This window comes from Sander lucioperca, chromosome 9 (assembly GCF_008315115.2).
Source record: "Sander lucioperca isolate FBNREF2018 chromosome 9, SLUC_FBN_1.2, whole genome shotgun sequence".
NCBI lineage: Eukaryota > Metazoa > Chordata > Actinopteri > Perciformes > Percidae > Sander > Sander lucioperca.
Genome location: NC_050181.1, coordinates 13,305,423 through 13,331,514, shown reverse-complemented (window position 1 = coordinate 13,331,514; position 26,092 = coordinate 13,305,423). Strand labels below are relative to the sequence as shown.

The window sequence follows — 26,092 nt, the reverse complement described above, 5'->3', positions numbered from 1 at the left end:
TGGTCCAACACTAGTCAAGTCAACCAGCAATGTGTTTTTAGTGTCATTCATGTAATCCAAATCCCGTCTGGTATGAGGAAGGGAGGATATGTGTTATACCGTATGTATGAGGGTGAAGGTCTAGTGGCCCTGCAACATTGATTTCCTCTCTTTCATGATCTGCGGAATTGAACAGCAGCAGGTATCTCTGAATCTGTAATGAGTCCCAATCAATGATGCTCCTGTCGACCAGCACGCTCATTCATTCATGTAAATACAACACACTGATATCAGGTATTCAGATGACAATTTAAAAATCCTGACGGGACAAAAGTATGTAGGATGAAATAAAATCAACTAATATAATAGTCACACAGGAGAATGTGTAAATTCTGTTCCAGCCTGATAGAGATAGAAAGAGAAGCAGAGAGAGTTGGAAAGGTGGAATGGCACCCAAGGGAACCATGGAACATTCACACCAGTGCTCATCCATCTCTGCGACATGATGAAGGAGGCTGCCTGTATAGCATGCCAAACAGAGCGAGCCTGACAGAGAATTCAGATGCTGGCCAGCCTTGAACATGTGTGACACATGTGTACGCACATACACACACTCCTTCTTAAACTCCTCGATCACGCCTCATACCACACACACACACCGATGCAGACCCCACCGGTCTAATTGGAATGGGGGCTCATGCTAGCGGGCGGCCACATTTCTCTCCGGCTGGCTATTGTCATGTGGTGGCATAGTTAATCTGTTTTCCTAACAGGCAGACTTTCATGGTGACTAATGTTCAGGCCCCTCTGCATGGCCTTATTAAGACACAATACATTCTAATGACAACTCGTCCTCGCCCAGCACTTCTGTTTCTTTTACGGGCCAGGAAATAACTTGAGTCTGTGTGGGCATGTGCATGACTATTGACTTGTCTGTTGACTTTGTGTACAATAATTTGCATGTCAAACATATAGACTTAATCTGCAGGTTGATTTATATGTTGCACTCTCTTGTAATGCCACTATTACTGCAGTAGCAAACGGCGCAGCAAACATAGTAATGGTTGGGACTGGTCACTGTCAGCAATCGTCCATTCAAATGAATGTTAATGTGGATGTTGTCTGAATTTTGTTGTAACAAAGTAATTGGGGAGAAAAACAACATTAGCATTAATATTTTTGTTATAATGCCTAAATTAATTAAGCCCTATCCAAAATTACTTTTCAGGATTTGGTAGTTTATGATTACAATTCCACAAATTTGCAATGCATGTTTTATTTCATTGTAAATAAATGAAATACATACAGTAATAAAAAAAAGAAATATGGAAGTGGAATTCTCTTCTTTGCGGCAGGAAACATAACTACGCATAGAGTACAGTATGATTTTAGACAGAGCAGACAAATACAGTTTATTATTGCTACAGCCGACAGCACAGCCCAGTAAGCTTTTCTGGGTATTTGCAGGTGAAAAGACATAAGTGTCTTTTAAAACTGGGCTTAATTTTATGGGGAAACTTTTTTGACATCTGGATTACATACAGTATATTTCAACTGCATTTTGACAATTATAGTTTTTACATGTAGCAGGTTCTACATGATCTCCCTTTCATTTTTTTTTTTGGCAAAAGCTATAAAAATTACAAAGTGAGATCCTTTGCATAAAATTCAGTGTTATTGGGTAGGTTTACAAGTAAGATGCCACCGCAGTAATGGCGGCATGTTTACTTCTGCCAAGAACCTGCATTAGTCTGTAGAGTATAAGGAGCTGGCAAATGAGAACACAGTGATGCCGTATAAACAATTGTCCGTATGTTGTATTGGCATTGCTACTGTTGTACCCCCAACAGTAAAATATATAGGGCATATGTGATGTTCCCTAGCTTGCCATAAAGATGCTTCCCTCTCACCTACTTGAGACATGTTAGATACATGTGTTAGCAGATCCCTTTACCTGACCTTCACCTTCCCTTGTATGATTTTGACAGTAAGTGGTGGGCAGTGAAATCCAGAAAACCTTTTCACCTTTGAGTCACCTCAGTGTGGTTAGAAAAGGGTCCATGCCAGACGCCTAGTCCTCGGGCTTGTGGTGTTGAGGTTCATGTCTGCCTCTATTTTTCTTTCATAACAGGCAGAATAAATTGGGATTCCTGTGGGAGCTGAGATTATTGCACAGCTGAATGGCTGTTCTGCGTTATTGCGTTTATATTTGGCGCTGTTCATACACATCCAGAAGGACTTGCCAGAGGGAGCTGTCTACTGAGTTCAGTTTAACATTGTGCAATGTTAAACTTTTACAATTTTTGGTACGCATGGAAGTTTTGTACATATTTTCTTTTAATATTACAGTCCTCAGTCAGCAACAAACTGTGCATTGCCCTACAACAGTTTTCCAGACAGAAAATGACAACAACCTCACAGTAGCTGACAGGAAGGTAACACCTCCTAACACTGTTTACCTGCCCTCTGCCAGCAGCACAGTGCATGATGGGAAACAGAACTGACAAGTGAGGCCGATCAGTAAGTAGGAGGAATCAAGCAGAAGTTCTTGTGTCCCTATTTCAGATTTGATCTCTGTCAGTGTTGCTGAGGCTCCTCTTGATGGTCTGTCATGTCGAAAATGTGTTTAATTGGACTAAATTAGTCAGCTCAAGAGCTCAGTGTGCATGATGCTAATTGGCCAGTGGAACAGGGTGACTGAAAGTAGAATTGAAGTGACAGCTTGTGTTAGCCTGTTGTGAGGGCATAGGGAGCTCTGCGTAGAGGGGAATGGATACAATTGACAACTTGAAACTCAAGAAGGAGAGCTGTGGTTAACAGAAGACCTAGGGCCTCCCTTCCTTTTACCCTATACCTTACCCAAATGATCATCTTTGAAAAGCTATTTCCAGTGCCTCCCTCCTCCTAGTTCAGTTTATCGCAGTTTTAAGCCCCCAACGTCTCCTAGGATTAGGCAATGGTTATGGTTAGGGTTAGGTGCCTTGAAGTCAACGGTCGCAGCGCTGCCTGGAAGGAAACGTTGGGGGTTTAAAACACCATCGAGCCCATCGAGCCCTAGCTCAAGCTTGTCACTCTGATCCCAGGGCTGAAAAGGTAAGACAATCTGTGGAGGGGGGTGCTCCACTGCTGTCACACAGCTACAGCACAGGTTGACTTCAGAGACAATGTTAGAAAATGCAGTTATGCATCTTAAGGCTCTTATTACGCTGTGTGACGCAACTGTAGCTCATCTCTGAATGTGAGAATTAGTGTTAGATTTACTCTTTCCTGAGGCAAGAAATATGTATGTGTGTGTGTGTGTGTGTGTGTGTGTGTGTGTGTGTGTGTGTGTGTGTGAGGGCGCTTAGTTGTGGACTCGGCCAAGCCAGTGGGACAGAAGCGCTGATGTGTGCTACCGATTAAAATAGCCCAGACAGACAGCTGAGCAGCTGTGACCTGAGGTCCCCGGAACTCTCAGTTACACTCACTGACCACACTGCTCCTTGCAATGTGTGTATGTCTGTACCTACAGTAGGATACACTGAATCATCCATACCCATTTTCCCATTACACTGTCTTTATAAAGTTTAACTAAAGAGAGAAAGCGCAGTTAAAAGTCATTTTTAGACTACCTCTCTTTCAGTGTCTGAGTGTGCTCCCATTATTGTCTATATTTTAAAGTCATTCATGGCTTTCTGCGTCAGTCAGCGGAGCTTATTAAAGGACGACAGACGGCTTTGGTTTTGTCAGGCAGGGACAATGCAGTCCAATTACAGCTCAGGCAAAGAAAAGGCACGATATCCTTGGACTGAGCACTCTCTCTGCTCTCGTCTGCAGCCAGCCAGACACTCAGTTTCACAGCAACAAGCATGAAATAGACTCCAAGGATCAAATACAGACTGCATGCAATTGGAAGTGTACAACTGTGCGAGACGGTGTGCGAATGAGATCACTGGTGTGTGTTTGTGATGATTTTTGTGTTCATAAAAGTGCATGTGTGTGTGTGTGTGTGTGTGTGTGTGTGTGTTTGTGTGTGTGTGTGTGTGTGTAAGAGAGACAAAGAGAGTGAGAAGGAGCTCGTGGACATTGTGTGCTTTAGCCAGAAGAGTGCTATTAGTTACGTGCTCCCAGGCTGATGGCTAAAACAGTGGGAGGTGTGGTGAGACTTGGAGGGCCACTGTCGCCTGATACATTGCCATCAAATGCTTCTATAATCACTGTGGAAGAAAAAAGACCAGTGTTGCCCTGAAGACAAATTATAAACATTACTTTGCTTCAGTCCCATTGCATGTCTTTAGGACGTACAGTATCTGGCATTGTCTGGTGATGCTAATGCAATAAATATGACATACACCTGATTTAGGCCATAACCTCACTCTGTTTGAATCTCATTGTGGGCATTCTAGCTGTTTGTGTGTCACCCCACAACCATGTGTCTGTTCTCACCAACAGTGGCCCCCTTCATGCTTGCTTTGTGTCCTACAGTAGCTAAGCTAGGCTTACACTGGTGCTAACATTGCAGCTGACAGCACAGACTAATTCAGGGCAATTATAGCCCACGAATAGGCAAAGTTTCCCCTGCAGGAACAGCCAACGGGTCAGCCACACATCAGCTGAGGCAGCAAACTGTCACTGTCGACGCCGCTGTCATCACGACTGACTGTCCTTTCCAGCAGCAAACTTTTTCACGTCTTCTGCACTCTCACACTCCCCTCTGCCTCTATTCCTGGTGCAAACACGGACTGATATGTTTAGCCAGAGCGCTTCCTGGATGCAAATAGAGAAGGTCAGACTGAGAAGGCTATCCCTGCCTATGCCCTCATAACTCACAGTCCAGTATGGTCAATGAAACAGTGATGTGTTTTCAGGGACAGGAAGCAAGCCAGTGAAATGTAATCATCGTTACGAGGTCTTCTCGGTTTCATGTAGTTCAACATTTTGGGAAAATATCACACTCACTTTTTTGCCAAGTGTTTGATGATAAGATCAATACCACTATCATGTCTGTTAGCTAACCATGGATCTCAGGCCAGGAGGTGTTTAGCTTAGCTTAGCATATAGACTAAAGCAGAAAGAAAAATTAAAAATACACTTTCTAGCACCTCTAATGCTCACTAACGTACTGATATTGTTTCTTTAATCCATACACAAATATGCAACAATATGTAAACAAAATAAATACATTTTGTGATTTTACAGGGCGTTACATGCTGTAATTATTATTTCTTGGCTGGGCGCAAGTGACTTCCTGGAGTCTTATGTCTCAAATGAGATACAATGTGTTATGCATTAGAGGTGCTAATTATTGGCAAGAAAGCAAATTAAGTGTACTTCTCAAACTGAGTGAAATTATTCTTTTAAAAGGCTCAGAAAGTATCACTTGATGTGGATAATGTGGCCACCTCACTGTTTAATATTCCACTTTGAGGACAGGGGCTTTTTGAGTGATGTCAGCATGAAATATTTAACAGCCTGCACACCTAGACCTGTCAATCAAGCAGTCTGTACAAGCCCACACAGTCATAAGAAGAGGACCATAGTGCCATAGGTGTGTAGGATATTTTCCAAGCAAAACTCAGATTTTTATCAATGTCTATTGTGACGGATACTCTTTAAGGAGAGGCTGTTGAGACAAGCAAAGAAACAGAGCAGCTTTAATAGAGCTCAGCCGCACTGTATCATACTGATACAAAAGAGACGAAATGAGACACAAAACAAATGGTGAGTGACTTAAAATATGTACATTTATACACATGCGAGGGTAAAGGGCTGTAAGTGATCTGTGGGTGCAATGGACAGTCATGAACAAAACATACATGGTGGAAATCATATGAACTAAACAAATGTGGTTACAGAACACAAGATGTGACACATTAAAACTGCTAAAACCTTACATAGCTGCAGTCATCTCCATTCTTCATTTACTGCCATGCTTTAATGTATAATTACCATATATTTATATGCAAGTAGTTAAGCATCCTTCTTCCACTTTTAGGCAGAGTCAACGGTGAGTTACTTTTCAGTCGGGAGAGGAAGAGTAGTTTACAACACAGGCTTGTTATTGGAAGAGGTATTTCACTGCACATAGACCCATGTAAGTGTATAGACCTATTTAGCTTAGATACTGTATCTGTGTAGCTTTTAGGCATTATCAGGTTTAATACTGTATCTGCATAGCATTGACCATGCATTCATTCTCATTCACACAGGTACTTTACTGTACCAGTACATACACCATTCACTTCTACACAAGAGAGAAAACAGGTATATAGAGGAAGCCATTATAATAGTCACACAGCTTTTTTTAACTTCCCTTTTGCTCCATCCCCATGAGGAATCATTTAAAACACAGAAGGATGTATTCTGTTGGAATTCCAAGGAATGGTCTGCTTAACAGTGAGTGAAGAGACATTAGAGCTCTTTGGCAAAATGTGTGATAAATCCACAAAGAGGGACTTGTAGGACACAGTGGCTACCACCATACTGGAAAATAGACGCACCCAACTTTTGTAAAAAATATTCTACGTATCTCTTTTTGTGTGCGTGCGTTAATTTGTATTTTAATCTGCATGTGTTGGATCTGCAACCCAACCTTCCTCTTGTTTTCAAGTTCCAAACCGTCCTTTGAGAGATGAAGATAATACCTGACGTTACACCATCAGAGAGATGTAATGGAAAAGGCAATATACACGTTTTTGATGCTTTCCGAAGAAGGGCCTGACCCTACTATAGCGTTTTTGATAACTCGGTAGGTTATTCATGCATTATTGTGCAATTCAATGAGCAAACACACAAAACTGGATGCACAATAAACATTAGTAAAATCAACAATGTACAGGCTACATCCAAAATGTATCCATTTATGTCAATGGCTTGAGCTGGAAAATGATGTGAATTCCTGCTTTATTTCTTACAGAAATTAAATCTCTATAGTTTTTTTTTTTTTGCATTGTTATATATGTAGCAGACAAGCACAGTCCGTTCATAGCTAAGGGAAAAGAAACCCCCATTCAGCTCATTCAGTTAAGAGCTTTTTGTTGAATCAGAACCTCATACACTCCATCAAATCTTTCCACCTATATACAGTTACATACTATACACACCTAGTTTGTCTGCACAATGTGTTCAGCCGTGCAAGTGTGCCCACCCGTGCTCTACCTGTGAACTCATTACATTTTAATCCCCCGCCAAGGTACACAGTCATTAGAGTATATCAAATCTGCTGTTCTGGGCCAGGCACCTGGGATTGATCTATCAATCTATCATGCATTCCTTAATCCTCGAAAAGAAAATTAGTTGAGTTTTCAAATGAGCTGAATTCTTCTGCCTGGCTGGCGAATGGTGCAGTGGCCGTGAGGAGTTTTTTTGCCAGAAAGGATAAGTAAAAACCAACAGCAGAAAAAGAAGATGGCTGTATTTTTACTGTAACGTTATATGGGAAACGAAATATGAGTCTGTATATGTGTAAGCGCTTTTAAGTAAAAACAGAATGATGCAGTCCCATTCGGGAACCACAAAGGGTGTGATTGTGTGAGTGGTGGGGCTGTATTGGCGTCTTTATACACAAACGTCTAGCCCCAACGGCCAAGAAGAAGCAGCTGGCCTAATCTTCGTAGATGAGCGTGCATGAGATTAGCTTGTGCGCACACCCACACTGGTGCAGGACTACAAGTTGCTGCAAGAGGCCCCCGTCTACAGTCTCCTACAACGTTGTCCTCTTCTCTTCCACACCTTGCCTTGCTTTTCCATCATTACCATCCATTCAAGTACGTTGAGGACAGGAGTAAGGGTACTATGCGTGATATGTATATGATGTGAGTGTCTCTGTGCATGTATGTGGTTCCTAAAGGGGGCAGGGGTCGGCGGTGGATTCACAGAGGGCGCTGGCATCAGAACAGGGTCCACTGCAAGCAAAGTGCAGCAAAGAGCAGCGCAAGGCTCCAGGGCCGTGCCCAGCTGGCAGACGCCGAGCCCCCTATCACCTTTACTGGGGGGGGCTTGGAAGGGTTCTCATGTGGGCTGTCACCTCCAGGCTGTCTCCCAATGGGCTTTCCTTCACTGGAAGCTTCTGTATGTGCTGTGAGAAACAGAAACAGATAGAAAGAGAGAAATAGGAGGAGAGAAACAGACACAGATAAATGGTTTGGCTCATTGCTGTAATCATGGTAATCTGCTTTAATGTCCTAAAGTCCTTTAGGCTTGTAAAATTGTACATAAGGGGCTCATCATCATCCAATCACCCATCATCTCATTCCAAGGGTTTTCAAAAACAATCAGACATAGAAATGATGTCTGATTATGTCTGTTACAGATTCAAAATGAGTTCATACAGAAGAAGCACAGCTGTGGTAGCATAGAAATCTAGACGCACCCTAGCGGCAGCAAATGTAATTTGCAGCCAGGGTCAGTCTAGCAACTCTCCGTTGGCTTGCGTGCTGGAAAAAACAAATTCTGGTCAGGCCATCATGTAGTGTATAGAGTCGGTGGGCGGGCTTAACATAAGGACGGCAGAGTTGCGACGGTTCCGCGCGAATTCCCTGCTACCTGAAAACAAAGAAGATGGCTGCTGCTGCTGGCGAACAGCGGTCTTTCGAATCGGCTTTGGCCGCTATTCTGGAAGACTTGGAGTTAAGCACTGAAGTCATTCTTAAAAAAGGAAGATGTTCGGAATTTTGCCGACCGGATATGGCAAAAGCTTAATCTATCAACTAGCGTTGCTCTGGTTGGGTATGAGTGCAGAGGGAATTTGAAAGACAACCGTTTATCCCGCCCCTCAGATTGAGCCCTGCCAATGGTGAGTTTCCAGACCCAACATCTTGATGTGGGTCTGGCTTGTCAGGCTACAGCTGTGGGTGTTTCAGTCAAAAGCACCAATTATTTATTTCAAAGAGTGCTTTAAAATATTTGGAATGAATGCATTTCAATGCAATGCTACTGTATTACTGTATTACTACCAGCTCACTTTTAAATCCTTTTGTCTAAGCTACACGCAACAAACCTGTGCCACTGTTCTTCTGCCCCATGAGACATGATAAAATAAAAACTGAATTCCCACTTTGTCATCTCCCCACATATCATGATGGAGGACTGACTGGGCGTCTAATCTCCAGCAGCAGATGATGGACAGCCCTAACTGTGTCATTACAGCCAATCAGAGATAAATCAGGGCAATGAGGGTAGGGCAGACATTAAGCACCCATTTTATCACAGTCCCCCGCAAACACACATATAAAGTTACACACACAAACGCTTTTCTGCTGACATCAGTGAAATCCCAGCTTCCCCTAAAGAGGCCTTCACTCATGTCTCTACCCCTCGCTGTTCTTACAGCCTCTCTCAAACTTCATCATCACCCTGGCTCTGAACACATCTCTTTCCTCTCTTCATCTCACTTCCCTCTGGGATGCGAGAGTGTGTTCAAAAAATCAAAAGGAAATTATTCCTTCTGCTCATTACCCATCCATCTTTCCATTCCTCTTCATGGATCCCAGAAGGACCCAACCCAGCCCAAGTTATGTACATCAATTAAACAGATTACAACCCTCAGCACAGCAGAGTGCACCACACGCTCTCAGTCAACACTTAAGTTAACCTGCATCACTAAGACCTTAAAGGTGTCATACATTTAGTATGGGCCCATGTGCAGGAGTTAGGGGCTTTGCACACCTTGCGTGAGTTCCTAGAGAGGGACAGGGTGAAATCAATGAGGCCTGGTCCCAATGGATACAGAAAGAAACCAATAGAGACAGGGGTGAAGGATAGAATGACTGTGTGTTGTGATAAGTACTGACAGTGCCAAAGCCCATGTCAAAATGTCTTTTTAAGCTGTCACTGTCACAAAAAACCGGCCAAGTCTGCAATGATTCCCACCAGTGTGTGTAAAATTGTAAAATATCTTAAAACGTATCACACACCAGGCTGTCAAGTTGCTTGTGTGATACGTTTTAATTTCCACTTCTTCGCCGATATAAAAGTAGACAATGTATTGCTCTTTTAAAGCTGTCATCCAATAAGATTTTTTTTTTCCTTTCATACCTTCCATGATCAAATGTGTTTAATTTTTAAGAAAGTATTCTTTTGTAAAACTGAGAATGCATATCAACCCATCCCTACTTTACACTTGGGTTTGTATGTGTGCATGTGTATTCATGTGTGAATAGGGCTAGGCAGGGATCTAGAGAGAGTTGTGTTTTCCGTGCCAATGGTTTTTGTTGTTCCAGTAGACAATAGACAAAGACATCATTTATCCCAAATCAGATTGCTGTTATTGTTTCAATGGAAATGGGCTGCATCTCATCAGGGAGATGTCAGAAAACAGCATTTGAATGGGCCAACACAACACTAACACTACTCCACCGCAGGCTAAGCAACTGGCTAATTAATGGAGCAGGACCTGCCAGAACAACCAATAACGACAGAGACAACAGCACTGCCAACTTGTTAAAGTGTTTTTATATATATATATATATATATATATATATATATATATATATATATATATATATATAAATATAAAGGTAGGCGTTTTGGAATGCATGAAGTTGGACTGCTTTGTGATCTTTGAAATAAAATAAAATTGGATGCAATAATATGAAGTTACATTAGTATACCCATTCAACTAGTAATCATCCAACTAGGTCCATTTTAAGGCAAAGCAAAACTAGGTGATTGCCTAGAATGCCACCAGCTGGGAGGGGCATAAAAGAGACGAAATGAAAGAGATATGTGAGTCATTTACCTTATGTTTCATTTACTTTTAAACGCCTATTCCAACCACAGCTCACAGAACACTACACAACGGGGCGTAAAGATGTATTCTGAACTCATTAGACCAGGATGAGACCTTGGAAAAGACCCAGACGATGTACAATAGATAATGCATCTCAACCAGTAAATGTTCTAGTATCCCCTACAATGAGATGAAGGACATGCCTGGGAAAATTACGCTTGAACTGTCCTCATACGCTACATACATTACTTTTAATGAACACAAAATCTCTCCAGATGTTGTTTGTCCAAACATGTGGGACAAGCCTCAAACTTTTTTAGGTCAAGGAAAAAACTAAAATGTCCACACAGAGGTCACACACACTTGATTAAGGCCAAGATTTGTTGTCTTATTTTTTTTCAGCTATTTGGTCCTAATATATATATATATATATATATATATATATATATATATATATATATTAGGGCTGTTAAAATAACGCGTTAATTTCAATTAATTAATCTGAGAAAAAATAACGCGTTAAAAAAAATAACGCAGATTGATGCAGATTAATCCATTCCATATTGACGTTTGACCCGGAGCCGTTCTAGCCACCATTCGACTGTAAAATGAAGGAGGGAGACGAGAATGTGCTGCCTGGATCATTAACTGGAACATTTACTTGTAAAAATCTTCTTCCTGCCAACCCTGGCTACCGAAATCTGGTGCCACTGATATGTCTGCACTTCTCTCTGGTGCTCTGAAGACGATACAGGTAACACAAACACCGCTGAACGTGACGCTAGTTAACACTATACTCGACAGCAGCTAACGTTAGCCTACCGCTAGCTAGTTAACACTATACTCGACAGCAGCTAACGTTAGCCTACCGCTAGCTAGTTAACACTATACTCGACAGCAGCTAACGTTAGCCTACCGCTAGCTAGTAGCTGGATTAAACACGGTTACAATGCTGACAGCTAACGCTGAACGGTGTAAAGTGCGACTGTGTTTTACTGTAGAGGACTGTGACTCAACAGCGGTGTCGGTACACGATCCGTTCTGCCTGCACGATCCGTTCTGCACATGCGCAAGATAATACTGTTTTACCGAGGATACGACCTGCACGATCTGTTCCACGCTAGCCTATGGCTAGCCTCCACCGGGAAGCTAACGTTAGTTTAGCTAACAGCTAATTCGGCTAACCGCTAGCTGACAGCTAGATTCAGTCTAAAATAACGTTAACTCAAACATAATGGGAAAAGCAGGCTACAGCTAAATTAAGACTTCACAGTAATAACAATAAAGACAAGTATTGAGTGATTGTATTTTAAATGAGCACAAGTAAAGTAGAACTGACGTAACAGCTGTTATAGGTGTTTGTTATATATGTCAACGTTTATTTTCAAGTTTTATTTTGAGGGTCTTTTAAAGTTATTACATGCTGTCTCAGCTAGCAGTTAGCCGAATTAGCTGTTAGCTAAACTAACGTTAGCTTGCCTGTGGAGGCTAACGGCAGACCGCTACAATCAGCTAGCGGTTAGCCGAATTAGCTGTTAGCTAAACTAACGTTAGCTTGGCTGTCGACCGGAAGCGTGGAAAAGATCGTGCAGTGTCGTAAATCCTCGTACAACCGCGCATGTGCGAACATTTTGCGCATGTGCAGAACGGATCGTGCAGGCAGAACGGATCGTGTATCGACAAGCGGGATGTAACAATCTGCAACTGCCGAGCTGCCGTCGGAAAAACAACACAGACGGTGCGTTCAATGAAACTGGTAAACTACAGCTTCGTGGTGCATTTGAAGTTATTGTAAATGTCCTTGGTGGTTGTTTTTGTCGTTCAACAGCAATTTACTAGTGAAATAAATTATTGTTATTGTTATACATTATTATTAAATCATTTAATTTTGACCATATGGCCTTAGCAATAAACAAGCCGTTCTTTAATGTCACCAACTGTTGTTTAGTACCCTTTGTTTTCTTTTTTTTACTTTCTTAAAAAGTATCGGTTCAGGCACCGTTAATTATGTATGCGATTAATTTCGATTAATTAATCACAGAGTGTAATTAATTAGATTAATTTTTTTAATCGATTGACAGCCCTAATATATATATATATATATATATATACACACACACACACACACACACACACACACACACACACACACATTTACTGACATGATATATGCCTGGTCTCTTTTTTATTTGAGATCTAGCAAAAATATTATATATTGCGATAAGTGTGAAAGTTATGTGATTATAATATCTATCACATAATATGGATATGTTTATCATCATGAAATTTTGAACCATATCAACTAGCAAAAGTTGAAAATAATTTAATTGTTAAAAAAAAAAAACAGAAAAAGTAGAAGTAGTAGAAACTTGAGAAAAATAATATTGCATTGTATTAAGTCCCTAAAAGCAAGCAACCACTTGAGGTACAAAGAAATGAAAAACCAGGAGGGCAGGAGGATAATGGAATGTGATGTTGTTGTCATAATGAGACAATGTTAGCACATAAGCCGTGCTTCATAAGCTGGCTCATGTGTAAATCCCCCAAATATGGTGAGGGAAAAAAAAGGGAGAACAAGCAAGACAGAAAAACAGAGGGCGGGCGGGAGTGAAAAATGACAGAGAGGGTTAGAAGAGGAAGGAAACGGTTAGATTGGCTTTTCAGTATGAGGATGAAGATCCATCGTCACTCGTATCAAAACAGATGGAATCAATCAACCCCTTCAAGGCTACGCGATGGCACGTCGACATGCTTCTCCCATTACAACAACAGTCAATGACATATGTTCCCCACCAGTAAAAGACAAATGTGATTTGCTTGGTAAAAAGCTTTATAATAGGTGACAAACAGTGACAGAGAAAAACAGGGTAACAGAAACCCGAGAGACAAATAGAACTGGAGTGCTAAGAGGTCTGAACAAGACAACAGACCTTTACAGTATGTCTGGGAAGAAGTGTGTAATGTGTATTTGTGTGTGTGTGTGTGTGTGTGTGTGTGTGTGTGTGTGTGTGTGTGTGTGTGTGAAAATCAAATACTAGCATAAAGAATGGGTTGTGGTATCTTTCATTTGTCATTAAAGCTTGCAGTGGACATGGTCACGAAGAGGAAGAGGATGGGGGTTCATGTCACTTTGTACATCTGCACATCCAACACTCTGATATACTGTATAGTAACTACACACAGTCCAAGAAAGCAACACAGCTCAACCCTAGCCTGTAGCTTGTTAAAGAGGGATGTTCTGTCTTCTGCCACCTTGTTGAACTCTGTGTTGGCTAAGTGTGTGAGAAATGGTTCATAGTGTCCTTTGCCACTAATGCCTCTCCAGATGGGCAGATTTGTGTGTTTTGAGGAGCAACAACAGCTGCTTCTAACAAGCCTGGCCACAGCCCTGAAGAAGAGGTGGACCTCGGGCTCTAGCCAAGAGGAAGGAGGGATGGGCGGGGAGGGAGGGAGAGAGGAAGGGAGGAGTAAGGGTTAGAAGGTGAGTGGGAGGAATGATAAACATCTTGGCGATCATTCTTTGGAACAATTCTGAGGGACAAAAATTTGCAGGACGGTTCTTTGGGCAACCATGTACATTTTTTTTACTTCTACTTTCCTCCCTCTCTGTCTCTTTCTCCTTCTCGTCTTCTTTTGGTTAGCCAGCACGTAGCCACTGCTGCCACACAGATTAAATCCTCAAACCTATGCAAAGGGAAGAAGCAAACAATCCTCCCTCTGTCTTCAACTGATAAGATGTAATCTCTCTTTTCCTCAGCGCGTCATATATACTGCACTGTAGACGAGAATACACACAGAAACATCAAAAATGCACACAACGTACATGTACGCACGAAAGCATGCTCATACACTCCGGAGAAGCAGTACTAGAGCAACGGGGACAAACCCAATGAGTCAACCTTGGAAACTATGGTCCACATGTGTTGTGCATGGCTGTGTGTGTCTGGTGTGTTGTGCAAGCTGTAATCCAGTGAGGAATGGTGCTACTGTATACTGGGGCTTAGCAAGTTGCCACAATATATGCCATCAAGATGACAAGGCAGCTTTTCCAGGCTCAACACAGACTTATATCCATTACAAACATCAATGTGTGTTCCATTCAATTCAATTGTGTTTATTTCTTTTTTTTTTTTATTTCACTGACATAAGATCGGCCCAGAATTGTGTTGTAGTGCCTTAGTTTAATTACAGTGTAACCTACTTCTGTCCAGTTTAACTTAACCCCACGCAGAAGTTACATGTGTACTGTAAATAGAAGACGTTAACCTGTTTATCATATGCTTCAAAGCACCTGTGGCAGTTTTCACTCGTCTGCCTGCTCTGTAAAATTATAAACATGGCCAGAAGGTGGTTTGATTCATGGCACATCAAGGGAGTGTGGTGGAGGTGGTTCGAGGTCAGTAACTTCCTCCTCACTCTTATTCTCACTATCTTCCTCTCTCCCTGTCTTGGACCTTCAGGGTCTGCTCCTTGCTAAGCAGTTGATGGGAGATGGATGCAAGGGTGGGGGGTGGGGTTGTAAAGCAGCTCATGGGCCTGGGATTTGACAAGGCCACTTGATCTGCCTCACGGTGATGTTTCATTAAGCGAGGCAGACATAAATGTAATCATGGATTTGCGCATGCTCATGGTGTATGCACACACACTGACGAGCATGGTGTTTGAAATTAGCAGTTAGACAATATGTGATTGGGAAGTCACCCCTCTCCACACTCTGTGCTCGGTTCCAGTTAAAGACTTGTGAGATTGAGCAACTGTTCCTCTACTAAGACGGCTCTGCCAAGGGGCTGAAAAATGACACTGTTGATTTGCTAGATCAATCCTTATTTGCTGTAAAACAAGATCTTCATGCAATAGCCAATATGTCTGTGAAGCGTGGGCGCCAGCTCACCGTTTCTCAAATGCATTGAAGTCAGAAAAAATTATTTGTACCATTTGTCTCCGTCATTAACAGGGACAGAGCATTTGCCTCTGATCCAACCTGATGTGTGACCTTTGCCAGATATTTGCTACCTGCCATCTATCCCTTTGAGAGCCAGAGGGTCTCTGTTTCCCAAGTGAAGAGAGAGAAGAGACACCGATGTGGTCCACTACTCCCTTTTGGTATAAGCACATATTTCAAAGATGTTTTAAAGTTTCGGGGTAGATTATACTCAAGTAATTTCATACACGTATGCCACTTTGTGTAGATAGACTGTGTGCTGGCCCCTATTTGGTTTTCAAGAATGTTAAGTTATACAATACTGATACATAGAGGACTTAAACCACGCATCCATTCAGTGACCATTCTTACTCTCTGGTTGCAACATTATCATTATCATCATTTTCACACAACACAAGACTTGAATGCATGAGGAGTCCCATACATACCAAGAGGTAGGCACAAGCCTCTTTTCATTCTTGGGTAAAGCCAGCATTACTAGGAGACAGAGCTATCAGTCTGCCTCCGATCAGACCTTTGGACACCAATAAAAGACTGATGCTGCTCTTGGTGGCTATGGATCACGGGTGTCCTGACATTGTTTGGTACAGCTGGAGAATGCTAACACTCTCTCTGGGTCACTATGTTTTTCAAGGCTTCTCTTTCACTGTCTTACACACACACACGCACGCACGCACGCACGCACGCACGCACGCACACACACACACACACACACACACACACACACACACACACACAAAGACATATACCTTCCCAAGCACTCACACATTTCCTTATCTCTTTTCACACACTTTCTTACAAAGAGGGGTAAGGTTAGAGGGTGGAGAGAAGGAGAGGATGCATTCACACAGTTCATTACTAGCCATCCATCTCTGTGCTGTTTTTGTCCACGACTTACTCTTTATGTGGTGCCATGTCAGGCAGGGGCTCCTCGCCCCGTCAAACTAATCTCCCTATTCCGTATTCTCACACACACACACACACACACACACACACACACACACACACACACACACACACACACAAACTCCCATCTCTGGGAACTGTCCCTCTGGTTCACAGGCAACCTATATAGGGAATCCAGGACTGGTCCAGGGTCTCTGGCAGGCCACTCAAGGGGCAAAAATACAGGGGCACCAGTGGGGAACACATCTTAGCCTACAGCTAACCTAGCAACGGGCACAGTAGCATGGCAACTCCAGAGCAGGGATCAGTGGAATGGAATCTGCCCAGTGCGATTCTTGGCTGTACTAGACTATTAAGCTCCTTTGCAAGATTAAGATTTACTCCCCTATACACACACACAAACACATACACACCGAAACAAATAGGGAACGGGGCCCTGGGAGGACAGTGACCTCCACCAGTCAATGTGACAGACTCTCGAGATGGAGGGGAATCCTGACGAGAAAGCAGCTTCTATGCAGTAGAGAAGTTAAAGGCCCAGTACAACTCCTCAGTCTCACACACAGATTCACGCACATCACATTCCCCACCAGAACACAGATTTTTTTATCAGTGCTCAGTCACACACACACACACACACACACACACACACACTCTTAAAACCAAGTCTTAACCCTCAAACAGCCCTTTAAAGTTGTGGGGTCCAGCATTTTGGCCCCACAAAGCTGTCCGGACCCCACAAGTATACTGTATTCCCGGTTTTTGGACCCCACGAATATAGTTAAACAAGAACACACACACACACACACACACACACACACACACACACACACACACACACACACACACACACACACCGCTAATCAGGTAGCAGTCAAGAGACGCTGTCAACGTGTGTCTCCTGATATAACATTTCACACATGGATCCCTCCGCCCTGCCACTGGAATCAGCCAAGCAGTACAGAAGTCTCAAGTTGCATGCTTTCACCTGTTCTCACACGGTTTCTCTCTGTGATATCGTGGTCTTGCCTTGAGTATCGAGAATCGAAAAATGACACATTCAACCCTTCAGAGCTTGCTGTTGATGTTCAAGTGACACTAAGGGCTGTACGGCCTGGAGTACGGAAAAGATGCTTTAGTGTATGCAAACTATGATTAGGGTGCTACCTGCTCAGTGACACCAAGAAGCAGCAGCAGTGCCCACACAGAAGTAAAATGCAGAAAAGAGAATTAAGTCTTGTGTTGCTCCATGTGACCAGCCCCCTCTCAATTAAACTGATCTAAGTGATACTTGCCGTTTCAACTTCAAAGTCAGAAATCTGTGTGGGATTAAAAAAAAGAAAGTTGTGATGTTATAAATGTTTGATTTTGTGGGGGTGAGTCAAATACTTTGATGTAAACTCTTGGTTGCATAACTGACTTTAGAATCCAATTACTCAGAATGGTGTACTAAGTACGCTGTCAGTGGCCCTTCCTAGTCTAGGGTGACCAGATGTCCCGAAAAATTTGGGACTGTCCCGAAATCCAAGCAGTTGTCCAGAAAAATTAGAGCAAAGTCTCAAGAGCAGACTCTCGAGTAGTTATAGTCTGATAGAACATTAAAAACATGGTGATTGAGTCGTCCTGCAGCCAGCTCCCGTCAGCTGCTCATTGGCTGCAACAGTACGTAGGCCCCACGTAGGTGGCTAGCCGCAATTTTTGATAACACACATTGCTATTTTTCATTCATTCATTCATTCATTGTTGAAATGGAGGCTCAGGCTGGTGTCCCGGGACCCGATGAACACGTAGCTAAAAAGCAAAAACATCTCTGCAGGTGCCTGGACTGATGTGAGAAACAGATGCTCATTTAACCTGGTCTGCAGCGAAATTAAAGTAAAAATGAATTTACAAATGAGCTGTGCAGAATTCCACAAACTCATCATGAGAAAGCCGAGAGTGCCGGCAGCAGTGAAATCCTCCGCGAAATATGCCAGCGCCGGGCCTCCAGCACAACCCAATCTTAGGAGGTATAGCTTTAGTGCATTTAAACTTTTGTTGTTTCTGTTATTTTATACGCACAAAGAAAATACAACCTTTTTGTCCCCTTTTCATGTTATAGAGTAGATGAAGAGAGCGCAAGCTGCAGCCATGAGGCCAGGGAAAGTGCACGTGCAGGCATAAAAATAATAAATAATAAATAATTTGAAATTCATGTTAAGTACAGAGAGCCACGAGAAGGAGTGATTGGACTGGATGTTGCTGATGTTAAAGCGCAGTCATTGTGTTTGTTTTTATTTGTTTTCATAACAAATCATGACACTTGAGGTCATGATTTTAATGATTTTTTTTATTTGTATTTTTGGGTTTACATGACAGACAGTTCAATTCCTAAATAAAAATAATAAATCACTTTGGTGCGGAGTTTTGAAATTCATGTTTACCCCCCCCGTCTCGTCTCGTCCCGTCCTGAATTTTACCCATTCTCATCTGGTCACCCTATCCTAGTCTGAGCTGTAATCAGCTGAAGCAGGGAGAGGTCAGTCCTCTTCCTGCCCTCAGGCCTGACAGTCTGTTCCAGGTTCAGCTCTAATTGCCACATCAATTATGGATGAAGGAGAAGAGCTTTGTCGCTCTCAGCGCTGGTCAATAGGATAGGCCTTTAATGTAGTGACTTGTCCTGCATGCACGTCCCTTTGATGTATACACATATATAAAGCCGCACACAGACTTGGACTGCAGGTAGTCAATACAAAAATTGGCTCATTGCTACCAACCTTCATTATCTGCGCGCTCATGCAATCCTAAAGCACCTCTGTTATTTGAAACAGATACTCTGATCGAGGTTTTGCCTTTAAAACAAAAGTTTGCATCTTTTGAGCTTGAGATAGAAGTGCCTGTCTGGGAAAATTTCAGCCCAAGTCCATGCTTTCTTTCCTTCTCCCCTCACCTAGTCTGTATTTCCCCCTGCATACCAGGCTGAGCTGAGACAAAGAGGATCAGACTCATCCCTGCTTATCCTTCTACTGTATTTTTCAATATCAGTGGAATGTCTGCTTTTATTTGCTCAGTGCTGTGTTACAGCAGGAATGCCAGTTTATGTGTTGGAAGCCAGGGTTAGGCTCCAGGCGAGTCAAGAAAGTCAACGGGGTCACTCCCACAACTCCCCCCCCCCGCCCACCATCCTCACACCAATCCCCATCCAAACCCCCAGCAGAGAAGCCCAGGTATGGGTATTAATAAAGCAGCCCAAACAAACTAGTGCCAACACTAAGTCGCCTCATCTGTAGGTCTGCCTGTTAGTGTGTGTAGCCAGCAACTGATTATTTCCACAAATTCATGGAGTACTGATTAAATTGAATTCCAATGACAACCAAAAGGTTTGGTCATGGCCTGACTGGGGGCAGGGGTGGAAGAGTGGTGTGCAAGAGTGTTTTGCACACAATAAAATTCAAATCATATCCATTGATTTTGCAGCTTTCAATAAAGACAACTTTATGAGTCTGGACACCGTCTTTAAAATGCCATTTACTGCATGGAAACCTGCACATGTCATAAGGATTTCTTGTTATATTAGTGAATAATAGCTCCTTCTGCTACACTGTAGTTAAAACTTTTATACGGCTACGGTATGAGAGCACTGAGTCACTTGCAGTCCTTGTTTCTCTGCTGGTAAACTTAATTTATAACCTGTTGCCCCACCAGAGATTCTTGGTGTTTCTAAATATCCCAAAGGTGTGCTGGAGAGGTTAAATCATAAAGGCCTCACTGATACTGCTTAGAAAGGAAATGATGATGCTGGCTAATGAGAACCATTCTCCTCTGACGACCGTGTGCCTAGGGAGCCCTTCAAGCTAATACGCTCTCAAAGTGCCATAAAAACTACAGGGCAGAATATGCCAAGCTAGGAAGAAAAAGTATACCAATGAAAAGAAAGGCGGAAGATGGTATAACAAGGGACGGATGGGCAGGAAATGTAAGACAGTTGATCACAAATGCGGATATGTACAATAAAAAGGGATTATAATAAAACAGAATATCTGTCAGGTAGTTTAAGTGCTAACACATGGGATTGGGTACATATTAGTCTAAAGGATTATCCCTGTGTGTAGGGTGTTTTTCCCAAAACTTATTTCATAGGGAATGATACTGAAATGTCTCAGAATCATTCACAGCAAGTCAAGAGTTGAGAAAATTACGCAATGTCACAACATCAGATAGAACAAATAGATGACTCTGCATATCTGAGTGAAAATGTGACTCACTAATCTTATATCCATCCGCAAACCAGACCATGTTCCTGCCCAGCAAAGCCATCTCTGATCCTCTAGTTCCTTCTTTTCCAACCCTACTCTGCCCTGTGGAGCTCTCTCTCAGCCCCTTGAGCTCCAGATGAAAGGCTAAGGGAAATGGCAGTCCTACTGGTAATATCCGCACCGGGACACAGCCACTACATCTGCTGGCCAGCCGGCCTCTACGCACGCCAGTCCCAAAGGGCCCCGGCTCAGTCCAGGACCTAGGATGGGAAGATCAAGGGGTTGGGATTGGTCTTACCCAACCTGGTGGAGTACACAAGCACCAAGTCCCCCACCCGCCCTCCTAAACGCCGTCTCTCACGGTAGATTGAATCATTGGTTTCCATGTTGCAATTGTCTTCGCTGAACCTCAGCCCTCAACATTTTATTCTCATGTCAGCTGTACTTTCATGCCTCTGTTACTCTGTTACACCTTGTAACATCATATAGGTCTATGGTATTACCCTTCTATTGTTGTAACCATTTACTTTCACCTCTACCTCTGATCCTGTGTTCTCTCTCTGACCCGGACTGGCATCACTTCACTCTTAATCTCCACTCTTCTTTCCATCATGCAAGCTTTCTTACATGAAAGGCAGGTGTGTGCTGTGTCCAGGGCAACAGAAGGCTGTAGTGGTCTTGGGGCTGATCCAGTGTTATCCTGCTAACATTGGTGTAGGTAAGCCATATCCTGCCCAAGCAGCCGTTCATTTCAGGAATGTGCTTCCCCTGCCAGGGTGAACAGCTGCCGCACACCTTTATGGCCTTTTTGGCTTTGGAGAGAAGTTCTCTCCAGGCCTTTGACATTCAGGTACAAAAACACAGTCAACCCAAGAACATCATGAGGCCGATATGTCAAAGTTGAATCAATGTATCAGGTTCACGGTCATTATCTATACAATACTATGCAAGTCTTTTGAAAAGTGAAGTGATAGAAACGAGATCTCCACAGAAGTGTTTTATTCAACTGTGGATAGCAAAATATAAACTGCATAATACAATGGACATTGATAGATGGCAAGCGCAGATTTTGCTCCAGTGCCCTTTAACCTTAAATTTAAAATCTGCTGATTGGAGCCTTCTCATGCCATACAGACCCACCTTTCTCTTGTGTGTGTGTGTGTGTGTGTCTCTCTCTCTACGAGTAAAATTTACAACTTACATGACACTCCATTTTCTAAGAAAAACATCTACACAAAACTAGCAGCTGTGGATTTAAAATAGTGTTCAGAGTTTACTTCCTGTGGGGTCAGGTTTACACTCACACACACACACACACACACACACACACACACACACACACACACACACACACACACACCACATACTCATACAGACACACACATGTACACCCCCCCTCCCCCCCCTTCCACACAAACATTTACAGCCAGCTGTTTCCTTGGGGTATGCAAGGAGAGACAAGAAAAGTTAATAAATGTGTCCTTCGACTCAAGAATAACAAGAAGCACACAGCTCCAGTCTTAAATCTTTCCATCTTGTCATATTTAGATAATTATGTTCCTTCATGCTAATAGAGAGGTTTAGCCACTGAAGTGCAGAGTGGGTGAGCAATGCCGGGGGTGTCTTCACTTTCTTGATGAGCTCACCAGTGTTCCTGACAGATGGTGTTTTTACCAAAAGAGAATTGTACTTTCATGGCTGTGCGATTCACACTTCTTCGCAGCACATCCCTGCGGCTCAATCACAGGAAGTGTTTATCCATGCATTTACTTCTCCTCCTCCTCTGAGATGTATAACCTGCTTTCTGCTCCTTCTGTTTTTATGACTTCTCACACCTTTGTCAAGCAGACTGCCTCAACAGCAGCGCAAAACAACACTATACTCCACTTTTGAATAGTTTCTATTCTTATCAGAGATGGGGACTCGAGTCTGAGACTCAGACTCGAGTCGCACTTAAGTCGCACAAACAGCTGACTTCAGACTTGACTCGGACTCGACCCAAAAGACTTCAGACTTCAGACTTGACTTGCGAATCGACCCAAAAGACTTCAGACTCGAGCTTCAAGACTCGTCAACATGTTTTCATGCAATTATTGCTTTGTCAAATCTAAATTTATTCATGTATTTCTATTTTCTTTTATTGGCGCATATACGTTGGGGAAACGTATGACGAGCTGCATGTCCCCTGCCCTTTGCCATAATGCGCAACGTAACGCATGCGTTATGCCTTATGTGCGCGCACTCACACATAAAAATACATTGACGATGGCGACACCAAGTCCTCCCGAGTTGTGCCTTTTGTCATTAGTTTTGCTTTCAATAACTTGGTAAACAGAGGCAGTAAGCCAACAGCTACATGCAAGGTGTGTGGCACCAAGATAAGTGATGCCGGATCAACAACATCGAACTTCATCAGGCATCTCAAAACGCACCCAGATAGGTCAGTCACTCACACGCTAAGAAAGTGAAACGTTACATTTAGCATATATCGTCACAAGTAACAAGCTAACCGTCGCAAAGTGTTGTGCTAATGCTGGGAACAGGCACATTGTATCTTTATAGTTAGTAGTTGCTGAGGCTCAGACATCCATGGCGCACAGGAGGCGGGACGCACGGATCCATCTCCTCAGGAACAAACGCTGTGTCGGGTCAGCAAACTCATGTGATGTGTAATTGATCCCGTGGATGATTTGTAGGCTATTAAGTGAACAAGGTGTACCCGGTCCACCAAACACTGGGCCGTCTTGACTGTCTTAATTCTTAGTTCAAATTTCTGTTGCTGTAGTCCTATTTACTATTTCATTATTTCATCCATGCGTGGCGCAGCGGATCCGTGCGCACTGACACCTGCCGTGGAGACGCTGGCCTCACTAACCTCTCCTCCTCTGAGTCGGATCTCCCTCGCGCTGGACTCAGTTTCACTGAGCGTACTAACACTTAGAAAATAAATAAATTGCATTAGATCAGTGAGTTCAAACTGCTTATTGTGCGTAATTTGGACTGACACATGCATGTTGTCATGTAACTGGTGTGGCGCTGATTTCCACTTCGATTTTTTTGAGTGAAAGAGACGTTACATTTAGCTTATACCACCAGAGGTAACAAGCTAACCATGGCAAAGTGTTGTGCTAATGCTGGGAACAGGCACATTGTATCTTTATAGTTGTATCCATATGATGTGACAGCCTTAGGTTAATATTTCACCAGGTCAGAGGGCTAGAGGGATGTGTTAAGTAGACCCCATAAAGTTATCCTACAACTGATTTTAATACTGTACTGTATGGATGGTAGCTACAGGACATGCTTTGAATTCATAAGATTTAACAATACAGTGTTAGGAACAGATCAGATGGCCAGAGACTTGAGACTTGACTTGAACTTGCCCCTCAAAGACTTGAGACTTGACTTGGACTCGAGCTCAAAGACTTGAGACTTGACTTGGACTTCCAAAAAATGACTTGTGAACATCTCTGATTCTTACTATTATTTTTTTTGTTACTTTCTGTTCTTACCTGCATTTATGTCTTTTGTTTTTTGTTGTACTGCTGCAACAACCAAATTTCCCCGCTGGCAATCAATAAAGGTGTATCTTAATTCAAAAGGTGAACTGTAGCAGTGGGAAAGCTTTTAAATCTCCAACGTACCATCCTAAACATCTTTAAGATTTCATAAAAACTAAAAGCAAACTTTTTAAAAGCAAACAACATCTCTTTTCCTATGTCTGTTTTTCCAGATCTGCACAAAAGGCCAGAACAGAAAAGACGTTGCCTACTCTGCAAGAGAGTCAGACTCACGGAAGCAGACAGACTATAAAGACAATAAAGTACTGTTCTACCTTTTGATGCACAGACATTTGGAGTCTCCTCTCTCTTCCTAATGGAAAGATAGTGGTCTAATGTGCCACTGTGGGTCTTTTAGAGATTAATACATGAACGAGCTAGCTACAAATGAATAGCTTCTTTGGAAGGAGTAGCCATGAGGGTTCCGGGCTAAAACAGTTAATAAGCCATAGTCACGCCACCGAATGCACCACAGAAGAGGCTCTCATAGCTGTAGGGGGAGAGAGATGATATGGTTCATTAGGAGTCACTGATTTATTCTCCTGTTCATGGCTGTGGTCATGGTAATTCGTACATGACTAGGCCTTGTTTAGTTGGCACACAAAATACACTAGCATGTCTCCAGGCGAGGGGAGCAGGATCTGAACCAAGATTAAACATGCCTGACATCATGCAATCAGACTGCACTTTCTTTTAGAAGTGGAGAGCTAATTGGAGTATGTGAAAATAGTGTGACTTTTCCAACTCTTGTGTTGTAGTTCTTTGCACTACATCTGTAATCTGTCACTCAGCCTGACACTGTCAAATAGTAACAATGTGCCCAGCTTGTATATGATTGCATATATTCATTTCGTTTAAGCAATAACTGATCTTAGATATGTATGTAGAAGCATCCATATCTGCATTCTCAAAAATGCTTTCAGCATGCAGGAGGCTGTACGCATGCATCTCCTAAGTAGGACTTGCAGGAGTTCCATCACATCTGATTGCGGATAGAGACAGTGAGTCTGTTCTCTGGAGATTAGCGCTGTTCATTAGCTTGGTAATGACATCTCTCTTAGCATAACAGTGGGTGGTCATGCCCCCTTTTAACATGGACCTTAGGAGCTCTGCTACAGCTACACAGAGACAAACTAGGGCAGACTGAGGTGGAGGATAATTGCATGAGTACAGCATGTGACTATAAAACGGAATTAAAGCATGCTTATTACCAAAGTTGTTTTGGAAATTGCCAAATAGCTAAACATACCTAGCCTGGATGCCAGCCAAACTTAGCTCCGCCCACAACATTTGAGGTTGAGAAGTTCGGTCTGGACTTGATCCGTTGTGGAGCAACTATGCTGTTTGGACCAATCAAATTGTCAGGGTGGGAGGATGGAAGGATGTGCCAAAAAAGTGTTGCCCAGGTCATGGCATCAGTCATTGTTGTTTAATACTAGTGCCAATGCTGTAATTTGTCTTTATAGATATGATTTTGTTACTGGATGACAAGTATTCTTTTGAAAGCTAAAGGACAGTTGTTCTGGCAACAGGGCTCACCGGGATATGGATTTATACTTTGAGAACAGACTAATGGGTTTTGTTTTGTAAATCTCAGACAGTGGTTTTGATTGATTATCCCCTGCTGTTGGGATACTACTGCTGCCGTCAGAGCTCTTAGAAAGGATGGCATGTTTTATCCACATATCAACAAGCAGCAGGGCAGAAAGGACCTGTTCAGAGCTGTGTGTAACTAGGAATGTAATGGCTATTGATTGGTGTA

At 42.7% G+C, this 26,092-nt stretch overlaps 1 protein-coding gene across 3 annotated transcripts in view; it reads right to left on the bottom strand.

Annotated features, from left to right (window-relative positions):
* Window positions 1–5,595: 5,595 nt before the first annotated feature.
* gpc5c (glypican 5c) overlaps window positions 5,596–26,092 on the bottom strand; it is a 126,971-nt gene continuing 106,474 nt past the window's right edge. For all 3 annotated transcript variants that reach the window (XM_031281127.2, XM_031281125.2, XM_031281126.2), the window contains one exon: window positions 5,596–8,035. In XM_031281127.2, the coding sequence (XP_031136987.1) occupies window positions 7,848–8,035 (188 nt within the window). In that variant the 3' untranslated portion in view covers window positions 5,596–7,847. The remainder of the gene's footprint in view (window positions 8,036–26,092) is intronic.